At 35.4% G+C, this 13,896-nt stretch overlaps 3 protein-coding genes and 1 pseudogene across 3 annotated transcripts; 3 read left to right on the top strand and 1 right to left on the bottom strand.

The window, feature by feature from the left end:
• The first annotated feature begins 1,946 nt into the window (after positions 1-1,946).
• On the top strand, positions 1,947-3,131 carry LOC21392794 (thaumatin-like protein). Its single transcript, XM_024172828.1, has 2 exons — positions 1,947-2,092; positions 2,182-3,131. Exons 1-2 carry the CDS (start codon positions 2,029-2,031, stop codon positions 2,853-2,855), a joined length of 738 nt encoding a protein of 245 aa, XP_024028596.1. The 5' UTR covers positions 1,947-2,028; the 3' UTR covers positions 2,856-3,131.
• A 936-nt stretch (positions 3,132-4,067) lies between these two features.
• On the top strand, positions 4,068-5,599 carry LOC21392793 (protein SRG1). The gene is made up of 4 exons (XM_010109024.1): positions 4,068-4,331; positions 4,421-4,668; positions 4,943-5,267; positions 5,354-5,599. The coding sequence occupies exons 1-4, from the start codon at positions 4,068-4,070 to the stop codon at positions 5,597-5,599; spliced, it is 1,083 nt and encodes a 360-aa protein (XP_010107326.1).
• Positions 5,600-7,201: 1,602 nt separating this feature from the next.
• LOC21392792 lies at positions 7,202-8,861 on the top strand (annotated as a pseudogene).
• A 632-nt stretch (positions 8,862-9,493) lies between these two features.
• Positions 9,494-12,252, bottom strand: LOC21392791 (hsp70-binding protein 1). The gene is made up of 6 exons (XM_010109022.2): positions 11,999-12,252; positions 11,748-11,890; positions 11,596-11,646; positions 10,782-11,003; positions 10,535-10,637; positions 9,494-10,422 (listed from the first exon to the last, which is right to left on the bottom strand). The coding sequence occupies exons 1-6, from the start codon at positions 12,082-12,084 to the stop codon at positions 9,834-9,836; spliced, it is 1,194 nt and encodes a 397-aa protein (XP_010107324.1). The 5' UTR covers positions 12,085-12,252; the 3' UTR covers positions 9,494-9,833.
• Between the last annotated feature and the right edge of the window lie 1,644 nt (positions 12,253-13,896).

Below are 13,896 nucleotides of genomic sequence, written 5' to 3'. Positions count from 1 at the left end.
TTCCTTCAAAATATGGAGTTACTTTTTCTTATAAACTTAAAATACTAGATATATAAAATAAAATAAAATAAAAACTAACGTTCCTAGAAAAAAAAAAAAAAAAGCAAAAACCAACTAACGACATTAGCAAATACAAGATATAAAATTTTGGGGAGGAAGGGAAATGGCATAATTTTGATTTTGATAAAAATAAATAGCAGATTGAAAATAAACAACATAATTTTGGTGTATATGCATTTATTAGTTTTACTACGTAAAACCAAGAATACCCAATTTATGTCTCAAAAATTTAGTAAGGTCAAATACAATTGTCCAAAAGTTTTATGGCTACAATATCATTTGCCTCGTAAAGGTTGCGTTTCAACCCCATAATTTTTGAATATTTATAATTGGACCTCAATTTGAAAATCCTAGATCTATTAAGAATAAAGTGAAAATTACATAGCTTTTTTTTTTGTGAAATTGAAAATTACATAGCTTTACATATTAAAAAAAAGGGTAAAATTATAAAAACACAGCTTAAAAAAATAAAATATGATATTCATATTTATATTTGATAAATATGCTATTTATTCCCTACTTCCCTACACTTTCGTAAAAGTATGTATGTATATTAAAAACTAAAACAAATAGACAAGCAACTCATCTTTGTCAAGAGCAGCTTCTAAAAAAGCTAACGGCAATCTTAGAGATTATTTAATTTTTATTTTTACTTCCATCAACATGAGTCTTTAATTCTATCCTAAAAACAAATGTAAAGCATTAGAGTCTTGTAAAAAGATATTCTTACTTTAGATTTGTAGTGCGCTTTAGATTCAAAAGATCTTTATATAGGAACAGATGGACCTATGCTTCCTACTAGTATATTCATTCTTTGTATCTCAAAACAAACGTTATCCTTAAAAAAAAAAAAAAAAAAAAAAAAAAAAAAGAAATGTGCTTCAGGGACACAAAAGAAGATTTCATTCAATACCATAAAGAGAGAAGCATAATTATGTCTGCTCTTTTGGTGATGCTCTTGTTCTCTTGATACTTGTACTAACATCTAATTCACAAGAATAATAGAACTTGGCATTAATTTGTAGGCTTTTGCAAAAATGACTCAATAGGAAAGCTTTTATTAGTAAAATAATTTTTCAAAAATTTTAATTTGTAAAATGATTACGGAACAATTAGTAGATCAATTTTTACAAAAAAATGGCTTGGTAGTCGTTTTTCATAAAAAATAAAGAAAATTATTTTGTCAATTTCACTTTGCTTGATAGTGACTCTAGTAGATACAATGTTATCACATGGTCTCATTCATCTCACTCCCACTTCCCACTTGAAAGCACAACCTAGTACAAATATTCCGTAATATAGTTGCTCCTCCCATAAATTAAAAACAAGAAAATGCTTTTCCTTTTAGATATGACACTTTCCTCTCTCTTCCTTTTGTTTTGTTTTGTTTTTTGTTTTTGTGTTTTTTTTTTCCTTTTCGTGTTTTATAGTAAATAATGCTCTTAATACCTGTTCTAACATCTAATCTACAGGAATAAACTTGTCCTTACTTTGCTTATATAAATATGTGTATATATATAAATATATTTTCACATCACATGGTTTTTCTTTCATCTTACTCTTGCTTCCCACTTGAAAGATGCTGTGGGTCCTATAGATATCTCTTGTCCGCATCACAAAAGAGATTTCATTTCTTTTTTTGGGGCTACCACTGATATATGGATGTTTCTTATTTCATCTATAGCTTGATTCTAAATTTCTAGTTAGTGAGTTTTGATTAGTGCAAATAAAGAAAGCCTGCACTTGAAGTATAGCATATATGCGCTTTATAGTGAAAGTAAAAGCGAAAAGACCATAGCACAGACAAGAAAAAAGAAAAGAAAAAGAAGAGATCTGATGTAGCCGTTAAGAGGGTTCGTTGAATTTCTGTGTGTGAATCATACAGCTTAAAGAGCTTGCAGTTTGTCTCTTTCACTAAGTAAGAAGCATTCTCTGACAAAACACACTAAAATTAACTCTCACAAAACAATGCCAACTTCCTTATTTCTGTTCTCTTTTCTTCTCTGTCTATTATCCTCACTAAGCATTTCAGGTGAACTTTTATTTCTGTTTTTTTTTTTTTTAAAACTTTGCAGTGCATTGAATTACAAATTTACTTCTCTAAATTTGTGTGGATTGCAGATGGGGCACAACTCATTGTAGTAAACAACTGCCGGGAGAGCATATGGCCCGGAATACTAGGAAGCGCAGGCCAAGCCACCCCGAAGGACGGTGGATTCCACCTAGGCAGCGGGGAGGAAGTAGTCCTTGATGTGCCGGAGAAGTGGTCTGGCAGGATATGGGGCAGGCAGGGCTGTAACTTCGACAACAACGGGAAAGGCTCGTGTGTCACCGGAGATTGTTCGAACCAGTTACATTGCAACGGCAAGGGCGGGGTACCACCTGCCACGGTGGTGGAAATGACACTCGGCACTTCGAATTCACCCATGCATTTCTATGATGTGAGCTTGGTTGATGGGTTCAACTTGCCGGTTTCGATGAAGCCCGTTGGGGGTGGGATCGGGTGCGGGGTGGCGTCTTGTGAGGTTGACTTGAATGTATGCTGTCCTTCGGCATTAGAAGTGAAGAGTGAAGGCAAAGTTGTGGGCTGCAAGAGTGCATGCTTGGCAATGCAATCTGCCAAGTATTGCTGCACAGGGAACTATAGCAACCCGAATACTTGCAAGCCCACACTCTTTGCGAATCTCTTTAAGGCTATATGTCCAAAGGCGTATAGTTATGCTTTTGATGACTCAACTAGCCTTAACAAGTGCAGAGCTACTCGCTATGTCATCACTTTCTGCCCTCCTCAATAAGATCGGGAAAATCGGAATCCGGGGCTTTGTCATGGCTTTGCAAGGAAGTATGAGGCAATTACGAGATGAAACTTTTTATGTTTGTTGTTAATTGCTATGTTAGTGCTCTCTCTCTCTCTCTCTCTCTTGTCTTTATTAGTAAGTAGGATTTGAATATCTTATATGGTCTTATAGAAGCTTATGAAGAATTTGCCAAAGCACTGGATGGAAATAGTAGAGTGCTAGGATATGCAATGTCAAGTAGTCGAGTTTAATGGAAATTTGCTTTTAATGTCTCCAACCAATGTTGATTTTGGACCCTGAAGTAACCAATCTTATATTGTTCGAGTGACGGAACCTACGAAAACCGAACAAAGAAGAACATAAGTTTACATTAAATTCGAAGAGAATATTGCGGTGCAACACTGCGTTCAAAGACTCCAAAATTTTAAAAATCTAATTAACTGAAATAACCAGATCTCACGCACTGTTTCTAAGGGCAGCCTTTAGCTTCTTGTGAACTGAAGATGTTTTTGTCAGTTTCCTGGCTGAACAAAAAAAAAAAGAAAATTTCTTCATTGAAAAATCGAGAAGTGAACTTGTTTTCTTCCCATGCTAAAAGAATCAAGCATCTTTTTTTATAGATACCAATACTCTCCAAGAAGTATTTCTGAAAGATCAAAGGATTGGCTCTTCTAGTCTCATCCAAAAATCAAATATCTTCTATATGTAATCCCAATTTTTTTTATATGTTTAGAGAAATCTTGACAAATACCCTTAAAAATGTAAGAGTATTGATTTTTACCTCTTACTCTTGATTAATACCCTTTTTAATTAAATAACTATTAACAAATGGGTACTAATCAAGAGTAATGAGTAAAAATCTAAACCCATGTACTATATAAAAGGATATAAGTTCAGCAATTTTCTCATATGTTTATTTTTATTAGCACAGAAGGTACATATTAAACGGGACAGAGAAAGAAATCGTTTTTTGCTAGTGCCGTTTCTTAAGAAAAGTTGCAAATATAAAGAAACAAATATAACTAATAAGCAAAGTAAAATCAGTGTCCTTTTGCTAGTGGCCCTCTAGGCAAAGAATCTCAAACTAATATTTCAGATAAAAGTTCAGTGTGCTAAAAAACAAAAACTAACTAGAGATTGCCACTGAAACATCTTTGTATAAATTATGGCATCTTGATGATGTAAATCTTAATTGAGGGAAGAGAAAATATGGGTTCAATTACAGAGCAAGAAGATGACATACCTACTTATGCACCTTCTTTGCAAGTACCAAGTGTTCAAGAGATGGTCATGAAGGACCCTCTGCAGGTTCCTGAAAGATACATTAGGAATGAAGAGGAGATGCAAAAGAAACTAGACATGTTTCATCTTTCATCCCAAGTTCCAATTATTGATCTATCCTTGCTCTCGAAAGGGGACGAAGAGGAGCTCGTGAAACTTGACTTGGCTTGCAAGGAATGGGGATTTTTCAAGGTAATGTGGTGATTAATAATTCAATTAAATTCCGATTCAACAGTAAAGCCTGTCTGTAAGGACTTCTTCAACTGAATATTCTTTTTCAGGTGGTAAATCATGGAGTGGAAAGCGAAGTATTAAAGGCGATGAAGGACGCTACGGTTCAGTTCTTTGAGCTTCCTTTGGAAGAGAAGAACAAGATTTCAATGCCACCTGATGACATACAAGGCTATGGCCATGCATATGTGGTATCTGAAGATCAGATACTGGATTGGTCTGATGCACTTATTTTGCTCGTCTACCCTTCCCGGTTTAGGAAGCTTAGCATCTGGCCAACCGAGCCAAAGGGATTCAAGTATGCCCTTGACTTCAAAATTTTAAAAAATTAAGAGCACAGATATTCATCACCGTGCGTCACTAAAAAAGAACTGAGCATCTTTCGAAAATTAACTATACCGTTTATCACATTGACTAATATTATATTAGTACTACCAAATAAGTCTCACGTTATTATATGACAATACGTCTTACAACGACATAAACTATGCTTTTATATTAATATCGCTACTAATAGTATATAGCGCCTTTCAGTGTTTTATTTTTATTTTATTTTTACCCTTTTAATGTAGGGAAGCTATAGACGCCTATTCAACTGAACTCAAAAGGGTAGCACTGGAGCTGCTAGGTTCTCTATCTTTAGTCATGGGAATGGACAAAGGCTCTCTCCTTGAGCTGCATAAAGAGTTGTTGCAGGGCATACGCGTGAACTACTATCCCCCTTGTCGCATGGCAGATAAAGTGCTGGGAATTAGTCCACATTCAGACACAAGCACCATAACCATACTCATGCAAGATGACGACGTCACAGGGTTAGAGATTCGACACCAAGAAGGATGGGTGCCGGTTAAGCCAGTTCCAAATGCTTTGGTTGTCAATGTCGGCGATGTCATGGAGGTACTTTTAACTTTACAACTTGTTTGATGATTGAGCAAATCTTTTGTTAGAAATTCCAATTTATGTTGTTCTTTTTTGTGTGCCAGATACTGAGTAATGGCAAGTACAAGAGCATAGAACACAGAGCTGTGACAAACGAGAGAAAGACAAGATTATCTTATGCAACATTTTTCATTCCAAGAGATGAAGTGGAAATTGGACCACTTGATCACATGATAGAGTCACAAGGTTCTCTTCCCATGAACAAGAAAGTCAAATATGGAGAATATGTAAGGCAGTCCATGAAGATGAAACATGATGGAAAGGCCCACACCCAGATGGCAAAGACTTGAAAGTTCTATAGAAAATTCTCTGTTTTCAGATATGACCCTTGTCTGCTTTTCTGGTTTTGTGACATAAAAATAAAATTCAGCTTTGTTTTGGTTTCTACTCCCTCAGACTTACGCATATAATATTCCCTATCAACTATGATTATCAATAGATTTCTTATTCAATCAATAGATTTCTTATTCAAGTAAAAGAATCATGAGTGACAAATATAAACTGTGGCAGATTGCAAGATCTCAGACCAGTACATAGTTTTTGGTGCCCCCTCGATTTTTCGAATTTTTACAACTTTTGCACTAAACTTTTAACTTTGGCACTTTACACCCTTAACTTGCAAAACCTTTGCAACATGCCCCACTTTATTAATGACCGTTAAATTAGCGGAAGGAAAAAAAAAAGCCAATAGTTGCGCCACGTGAGCACGGAAAAGTGCATATCTAACTAATAATCCAAAAATCTCAGTTCAAACCCTAACACAAATCACTCTAATCTCCAAATCAACCCCCAAATCCAACACATGAATGTAAAATGGGGCACCTTGCAACCATTTAGCAAGTTGAGGGATTAAGTATCAAACTCAAAAGTTTAAGAGGCAAGTTGTCAAAACCCATAAAGTTCAGGGGCCAAGAGTGCTAATATTAAACTTTAGCCACACACGTTGAAGTAGCTAAATCCTTTCTCCAAACTAACGAAAATTGCCATCAGACATCAATATTCTTTCATAAAAAAGGAACAAGGGATTCAGAAAGAAACAACAGGAAATGCTTACATATTTCAAAAACGCAAAAAAATCATGACACAGCTAAAAAAAAAATTTGTACTTAACAAGATATAGCATCAAGTGCTTTGGTTCTGAGTTTGGACACTTAATAAGGTTCGGATGTGAAATTAAAAATTAGAGGTTCTAAATAGGCCATTTTCTTCCAGAAACAGTTGTTGACTATGCAGCCTTTGCTGTAATGTTGGCAAAATGTTCTTAGATATCCCAAAAGAACATAGAAAATTAGACATCGATCTGTGAACTGCGTAAGACAATAAATCATCAAGACAATGAATTAGACTCCACAACTTAACATAAATAAAAAATAGACAAGAGCAACATTTTTGCCAATGAAACAATTACATGGTATTGACAGAGTCGGTCAAACAGTTTAAGAACCATAAAAATTACATATTAAAAAGAGAAAACAGAAAAATGTTTTTGTCCCTTGCCGTTTCCAAAGAAAAGTTGCAAACATAAAAAAACAAAGAAATTATAAACAAAATAGAGCCAGTGTCCTTGTGCTAGTGTCCCTCTAGGCACAACCTAAGTAACAAGTGTTCTAGGCACAAAGAATCTCAAACTATGAGTGCTAAAAGTTCATCTTTGCCAAAGAGACAAAACTATAACTAACTCAATCATTTCTGTATCATCTTTGCCAAAGAGACAAAACTATAACTAACTCAATCATTTCTGTATCATCTTTGCCAAAGAGACAAAACTATAACTAACTCAATCATTTCTGTATCATCTTTGCCAAAGAGACAAAACTATAACTAACTCAATCATTTCTGTATAAATTCCTTGGCGTTTGATGTTGTAAATCCAAATTGAGGGGAGAAAAAATATGGGTTCAATCACTGAACAAGAGGAAGATATACCAAGTTACGCATCTTCTTTGCCTGTACCAAATGTTCAAGAGATGGTCATTAAGGACCCTCTTCAGGTTTCTGAAAGATACATTAGGAATGAACAGGAGATGCAAAATAACTAAACATGTCTCATCTCTCATCTGAAGTTCCTGTTATTAATTTATCCTTGCTCTCAAAAGGGAACAAAGAGGAGCTTATGAAACTGGACTTGGCTTGCAAAGAATGGGGATTTTTCCAGGTAATATATATATTATATATATAGACGAGTTTATGCACGAACACACACACATATGTATGGTGTTACTTTCCTTGTATCTGAATTTTTAGAATAGAAAACAAATGCCAAAATGGATTTAAACTAAGGCTGCTCACAAGGACTGATAAACCGGAAAGTACTGATTTGCAGGTGGTGAATCACGGAGTGGAAAGCTAAGTATTGCAGGCGATTAAGAATGCTTCCGCTGAGTTCTTTGCACTTCCATTAGAAGAGAAGAACAATATTTCAATGCCACCTGATGACGTACAAGGATATGGCCATGCTTACGTCGTATCCGAAGAGCAGACGCTGGATTGGTCGGATGCACTAATGATGCTTGTCTACCCTTCCCGGTTTAGGAAGCTTAGGTTCTGGCCAACGGAACCAAAGGGATACAAGTATGCCTCTAATTTCAATTCTCAAAATATACTTTCACAAATTCCACTATTATCGATTTAACAAGTCTCATATTGTTATGTGACAGTACAGTTTCGCTTATTAATATATAACCTGCTATTGTTCTATGGTAGTGATTTTAAGTAATATTTAATGTGTTTGTTTATTATGTCCATACTAACATAGGCAAACAATTGAGACCTATTCAACTGAAGTGAAAAAAGTAGCAGTGGAGCTGCTAGGTTCTCTATCTTTGATAATGGGAATGGAGAAGGGTGCTCTACTTGAGCTGCATAAAGAGTTGGGTCAGGCTTTGCGCGTGAACTACTATCCTCCATGTCGAATGCCTGATAGCGTGCTAGGAATAAGTCCCCACTCGGACGCAGGCACCATAACCATACTCATGCAAGAAGACGATGTGGTCGGCTTACAAATTCTCCACCGAGGAGGATGGGTGCCAGTCAATCCACTTCCAAATTCTTTGGTTGTCAATGTCGGTGACATCATTGAGGTACTACAACATTAGTTTACGGATTCAGAATCATGATTTCGAACCATTCTCGGTTTATCTGTGTTTTTTGTGAGAGAAAACACTGTAGCGAGTCACGAACCATGATTCGAACCATGACACGAATCCTCATACCAAAACACCCTATAAGAGTTCCGAGTCATTGATGATTATGTAATTTTCTTTTGTGAGATCCAACTTCTGTTGTCGCTTCGGCAGATATTGAGCAATGGCAAGTACAAAAAGTATAGAGCACAGAGCTGTGACAAACCACAACAAAACAAGGTTATCTTACGCGACATTTTTTGTTCCCCGTGATGAGGTGGAAATTGAACCGCTACGTCATATTATAGATTCACAAGGGTCTCTTCCCATGTACAAGAAGGTCAGATATGGAGACTATCTAAGGCAGTCCATGAAGATGAAACATGACGGAAAGGATCACACCCACATGGCAAAGATTGAAAGTCAATAGAAATTTCCAATCATAATGAAGGAATGCAGTTGTCTTTTCTGTTATGACCCCTGCAGTTTGCATTGTTAGGTGATGTGAAAATAAAAAGGACTATTTTTATTTTTGTTTGGGCAATTTTGCTAATGTACTCTAATTTATGTCGTTAAATTGAAGATGGAATTAATAAAGCGACCCCTCCTAAATAATACCCTCAAAAAAAAAAAAAAAAAAAAAAAAAAAAAAAAAGCCCCCCTTTTAAAACGGGGCCTTTGAAGGTTTTTCTGCCACTTCTGTTCACAATTAACCTTGAAGACTAGGGGAAAAAAAATCCCTTGACGCCTAAGAAACTAAAAAGCTTTCAATTACCCTCCATCTAAGAGCCAAATCATCGAAAATTGCCCAAAACAGAGCAACATTCAAGACAACAGAGTGTTTCATTTTGACCCTCAAAAGGGCAACAAAATAACGAGTGACTTGGTTGCAAAAATAAAACTAGTCCAAAAATGAAATCTGGGCTTGACTTCGGTTTTCTACATTCTGTCCAGCAAATCACATTGCCTTTTTGACAATGTTAATCAATAAATCCCACTTTCAACCAAAAGAATCCAAATAATCGTAAGTACTAAAGACAAATGCAAAGAGCAACAGATTGGTAGATAGCAGAGCTAGTAAAAGCATATGCATTACAGACTTTCAGATGAATACAAAACGAGTCATAATTACAAATCAAAATTATATAGCCTTGATCCAACTGATACCAGGCTAAGGCTCTACTTTATCACTAAGTGACGATATATAATTATATTGAGACAAGAAGAGCAAATAATACACTGCTGGGAAACCACCTCACACCTTTTGATACATACGAGCCCCATAATGAAACAAGTGACATAAAAGCGCACAACTAAAACCGTTTAATATCTCAAATTACTAAAAAAGAAAAAAAGAAAAAAAAATGCCTACTTACTTCATACAGATAAACCCAAAACAACGTTACTGCTTTCCCTCCGAGACACCATTATTATTAGCATCTTTTGTAACACTAGAACTATGTTGAATATCTGCAGCCCCAGGTGCAGGACCGGCACCTAGAAGCAGTGGAGTGGCTTTTTTGTCAGTATCAGGAGTTTTATTAGTTGAAGGACTTGCCGCCCAAGCTCGAAGAGGAGGCTCGAAATGCTTGCTGACAACGTCAGGAGGAGGTGCATCTTCCCCGGGAAGAAGAAGAAGCCCCTTCTCATGAAGAGAAGATGGCTCGTTATAGCAAGTCTTCCAGAGGGAATCCACAAGTTGCCGCTCTTCTCTTGCTACCCCAAGATCTTCAGCCGACATCAGACTGATATTGTCGATTCTCTCTTTAAGGAGCTGCTTCAGTTTCTCATCATCTTCAACCAATCCACCACTCTTGCCATCTGTTTTGTCTCGAGCAAGCTCAAGAAGGCCGCGAAGAGCGGCTTCTCGTACCTCCGCGTCATCACTGGAGGCTAGGTGCAACATTATACGAGGAAATCCAAGTTCGCTAACTACATTGCAGTCTGAAGTATTTTCATGCAGCAGATATTGGATCAAGTTCAAGGCTTTCCTAAAAATGGTTAATTATAGGAAGCAGGAACACATAAGTACTCAAGGTCCTTATAAAAATACCAAACTACACAATAATATAAGAAACAAAATTTCTTAATTCACAGCAGTACCTCTGAAATCTCACGCTTTCAGAACTTAGAGCGTCTTTCAAAGCTCCGTACCCATTTGCGAGACGAAATGCAGTGATAGCAGGTTTGTTGTGCCGGATTAAAGCTGAAGATCATTCCATTAAAAAGAAGAGAGTACATCAATATTCCACCCAAAACCAACAATAGGGGTTTTCAAAACTAACAGCGCATGCACTTATTTTTTTTAACAAAGCACACAATTCATCACAGAACTAAAAGCTGTACATACATGATATGGTGCCAAGGGCTTTGGTTCGGACAGTCACATCAGGGTCCGACGTAAAATTAGAAATGAGAGGATCTAAGCCATTTGCTTCCATAACCAGTTGTTGACTACGTGGATTGTTCTGGACAATTGTCGTCACGACATCGGCAGCCTTCGCTCTAATATTGGCATGAGAGTTCTTAAGGTATCCAAGGAGAGGGACCAAACCACCAATGGAGTGAAGGTCTGTTAATATAGTGTATGAAGAAGTATAAGAAAAGCCCAACAATGCAACCATAAAGAATGACGTGATGTTACAGAATTTGGTCTCAAACTCCATAGCTAATGACATTAACACACACAAGTAAAAAATATACGATTTCTTGAGGTAGCCACCAAAATCCAAAATCACCATGCGACATCAAAAGCACAAGCTAATAACCACAAAAATGTGGCCCCATTCATTTCACCGATTTGAGTTTAAAATTCGAGTTTTGCTACAGTAAAAAGTTTTCAGAAACAGTCACATCTAACTGTTTTGCTACAGTAAAAAGCTCTCACATAAAGTCACATCTCAACTCGAATTAAAAATTCAAATCAACGAACTAAATGGGCCATATAGATCTGAAAAAAAAGGAGCAGCAACAAGAAAACAAAACTGTAAAAGCATTTATCATTGGCCATGTCAATACATTCCATATAACCATGCACCATCAAAACCAGAGGTCCATAACCATACGATGAAGAAAGCATAAAAGAAAATCAAAATAGGGGACAAAAAATGAAATGCTTTATTTCACATTCAGAAAAGTAACAGCAAAGTTATTAAGGAAATTACCATTGGCCATATCAATAGACTCAACATGCTCTTGTAACTCGTCCAACATACCTGCCAAAACCCACTTCAGAAATTAATCACTAATATTAAAACTAATGAAGGAGAGCTTAAAAACCTAAAGTAAAATTTAAACTTCTGAAAAAAAAAAAAACCTTCAATATCATCAGCAGTGACTCCCTGAGCTTCCAAAACACTTTGAGGAGTCTGCATTACAAGTGTAATTTCCTTCATTCGCTTTATCACATCAACACTCTGCGCTTGCATAGCTTCCATAAACCATCTCCTATCCTCTTCACTATAATCACCGACAAACAAAAAACGAATCGAAACATCAATCAAATTCTTAATCCCATAAAACTAATTACTCGATAATCATAGTTTTAACGAAAATCAATAGAAATACCTCAAATTACGAGGGGGACGAGTACCATCAGAATGACCGATGCTCCACTTGAGCAATCCTTCCCAGTCCGGTCCTCCATCAGCCATTTTTTTTTTGGGCTCAAATATGAAGCAAGAAAACCCTAATTTTGTGTTCTCCGAGATAAAAACAAACGAAGAAACCAGAGATTTTAGAGAATACGCGGTTTTAGAGCAAACGAGTTATATAAAGGTGAAAGCCTTGGAGAAGGTTCTTGTCAGATCTGGAATATAATGGAGATGAGAAATAATACTCTGGACTGCTCCCACCTTCAACACGGAGTTAATTTTGGGCTTGGTTTAAAAGGTTTTTGGGGGCCCAATAATTTTGGTTTAGGCCTTAGGGAAAAGGAGGTAAATAGGGCATTTTTAGGGAGAATAAAAATAAATAGCTTTTTTTTTTTGTAAATAAAAATAAATAGCTGAATTTTAGAAAAATAGGAGAATTATTTTTAAAATTTGAAATTTCAAAAATTCTCAAAATACCCTTACTGCCTCCTTCTTTCCTCATGGCCTAAAAAAATAGTGAGTTCTGTTACAAACCAGATCTAATCATAATGTCTAAACTAAATGTCGTTGAGAACTCCCATGACGTATAAAATTTTTAAATCCGTCATGACATTAAGGAAGTTCACAATCATAGTCGCGGGCTCATAGGTAAATCACCACTTTGTCGTGACCTCTTCGGTTGTCTTCCCATCAGTGCACTCGTCTTCTCGAGTGTGGGGGCAGGAGAACATTCAAGATATAGGGTGATTTTTAGGAATTTGAGTTACTTTAGGGGTTTTTTTGAACGTTTAACTCTGTGAAATTAATAAATATCGGGTAGAAATGTATTTTTTTAAATAGGTAATATAGAGTTAAAGTAAATAAATTAGTAAGTAGAAAATGAATAATATATTTACTTGTTAAATAATGAATTTGGTAGGGAAATAAATTGGTAAGTATTAAAAAAAAATTGGTAAATATTGAGAAATTAAGAGATTTATTAGTTAAATGACGTTAATATCCAATGTCTGTCCTCATAGCTTCATCATTCAAACGAGTAATTCCGTAATCACCCATCGTGGTCGTCCTTTGCTTGCGCCTTTGTTGTCTTCTTGATGATTGTGGTCCCCACCTTGCCTCTTAACGATTGTTGTCCCTCCCTAAGCCCCAGCGTTATTGACAATTAACATCCTTTTCTCGGACAATATACTAAAATGATTATCTAATAAAATAAAATAAATAAAATGATCTTTTTTATTTTTTATGAAGAAAAATTACTTAATATTTTTTATAAAAAGTAATCATTTTATAAATAAAAATTTTTAAAAAATTATTTTATTAATAAAATTTTTTTATTGAGTTATTTTTACAAAGTCCTCCTTCTGTGGGCCCCGGTGTCCTTTAACCCTACTCACATTTCATTCTATTACAATTTAAGATCAGAATCTCTTATAGGATCTCCGTCTTACTTGCCATTTTCGGCTAAGTTGATTTTTATTTATAGAGTTTTTTTTTTTTTTTTTTTTTTTTGTAATAGTAAGACTCAATTATATTTTTTAAGTTAAAATATTTTTAAATTATTATCACTAATATTCCCTAAACGTGTCATTTTCAGTTTGCCACTTAAACTTTAAAAACTCTCATTTTACTTTCTGAACTTTAAATTGTTTTTGTTTAACCCTTTCTATAACAATTTCTGTTAAGAACATATAAAAAATAACGCAATCACGTGGTCTTTTTGTTTGAATTTCTATTAAAAAGAAACAAATAAAAACTACACGATCACACTTAACCTCTCTTTTTTCGTCTCATTTTAACAGAAATTGTAAGAAAATGGGTTAAGTAAGAACAATTCAAAGTTTATGAGACAAAGTGAGAGTTTTTAAAATTAAG

The sequence above is a fragment of the Morus notabilis genome, unplaced genomic scaffold, assembly GCF_000414095.1.
Source record: "Morus notabilis unplaced genomic scaffold, ASM41409v2 Scaffold1175, whole genome shotgun sequence".
Lineage (NCBI taxonomy): Eukaryota > Viridiplantae > Streptophyta > Magnoliopsida > Rosales > Moraceae > Morus > Morus notabilis.
Note: the sequence above shows the minus strand (reverse complement) of the source record. Positions and strands in the feature narration are given on the sequence as shown.

What these genes read in the sequence shown, in the direction of transcription:
- LOC21392791 (XM_010109022.2), bottom strand. Translation starts at nt 12,084, where the DNA reads ATGGCTGATGGAGGACCGGACTGGGAAGGATTGCTCAAGTGGAGCATC. An exon ending in CACTGCTGATGATATTGAAG is followed by an intron (nt 11,647 to 11,747) that starts GTTTTTTTTTTT and finishes GGGTTTTGGCAG; the next exon opens with GTATGTTGGACGAGTTACAA. An exon ending in GTCTATTGATATGGCCAATG is followed by an intron (nt 11,004 to 11,595) that starts GTAATTTCCTTA and finishes CTATATTAACAG; the next exon opens with ACCTTCACTCCATTGGTGGT.
- LOC21392794 (XM_024172828.1), top strand. Translation starts at nt 2,029, where the DNA reads ATGCCAACTTCCTTATTTCTGTTCTCTTTTCTTCTCTGTCTATTATCC. An exon ending in ATCCTCACTAAGCATTTCAG is followed by an intron (nt 2,093 to 2,181) that starts GTGAACTTTTAT and finishes TGTGGATTGCAG; the next exon opens with ATGGGGCACAACTCATTGTA.
- LOC21392793 (XM_010109024.1), top strand. Translation starts at nt 4,068, where the DNA reads ATGGGTTCAATTACAGAGCAAGAAGATGACATACCTACTTATGCACCT. An exon ending in AGGAATGGGGATTTTTCAAG is followed by an intron (nt 4,332 to 4,420) that starts GTAATGTGGTGA and finishes ATTCTTTTTCAG; the next exon opens with GTGGTAAATCATGGAGTGGA. An exon ending in ACCGAGCCAAAGGGATTCAA is followed by an intron (nt 4,669 to 4,942) that starts GTATGCCCTTGA and finishes CTTTTAATGTAG; the next exon opens with GGAAGCTATAGACGCCTATT.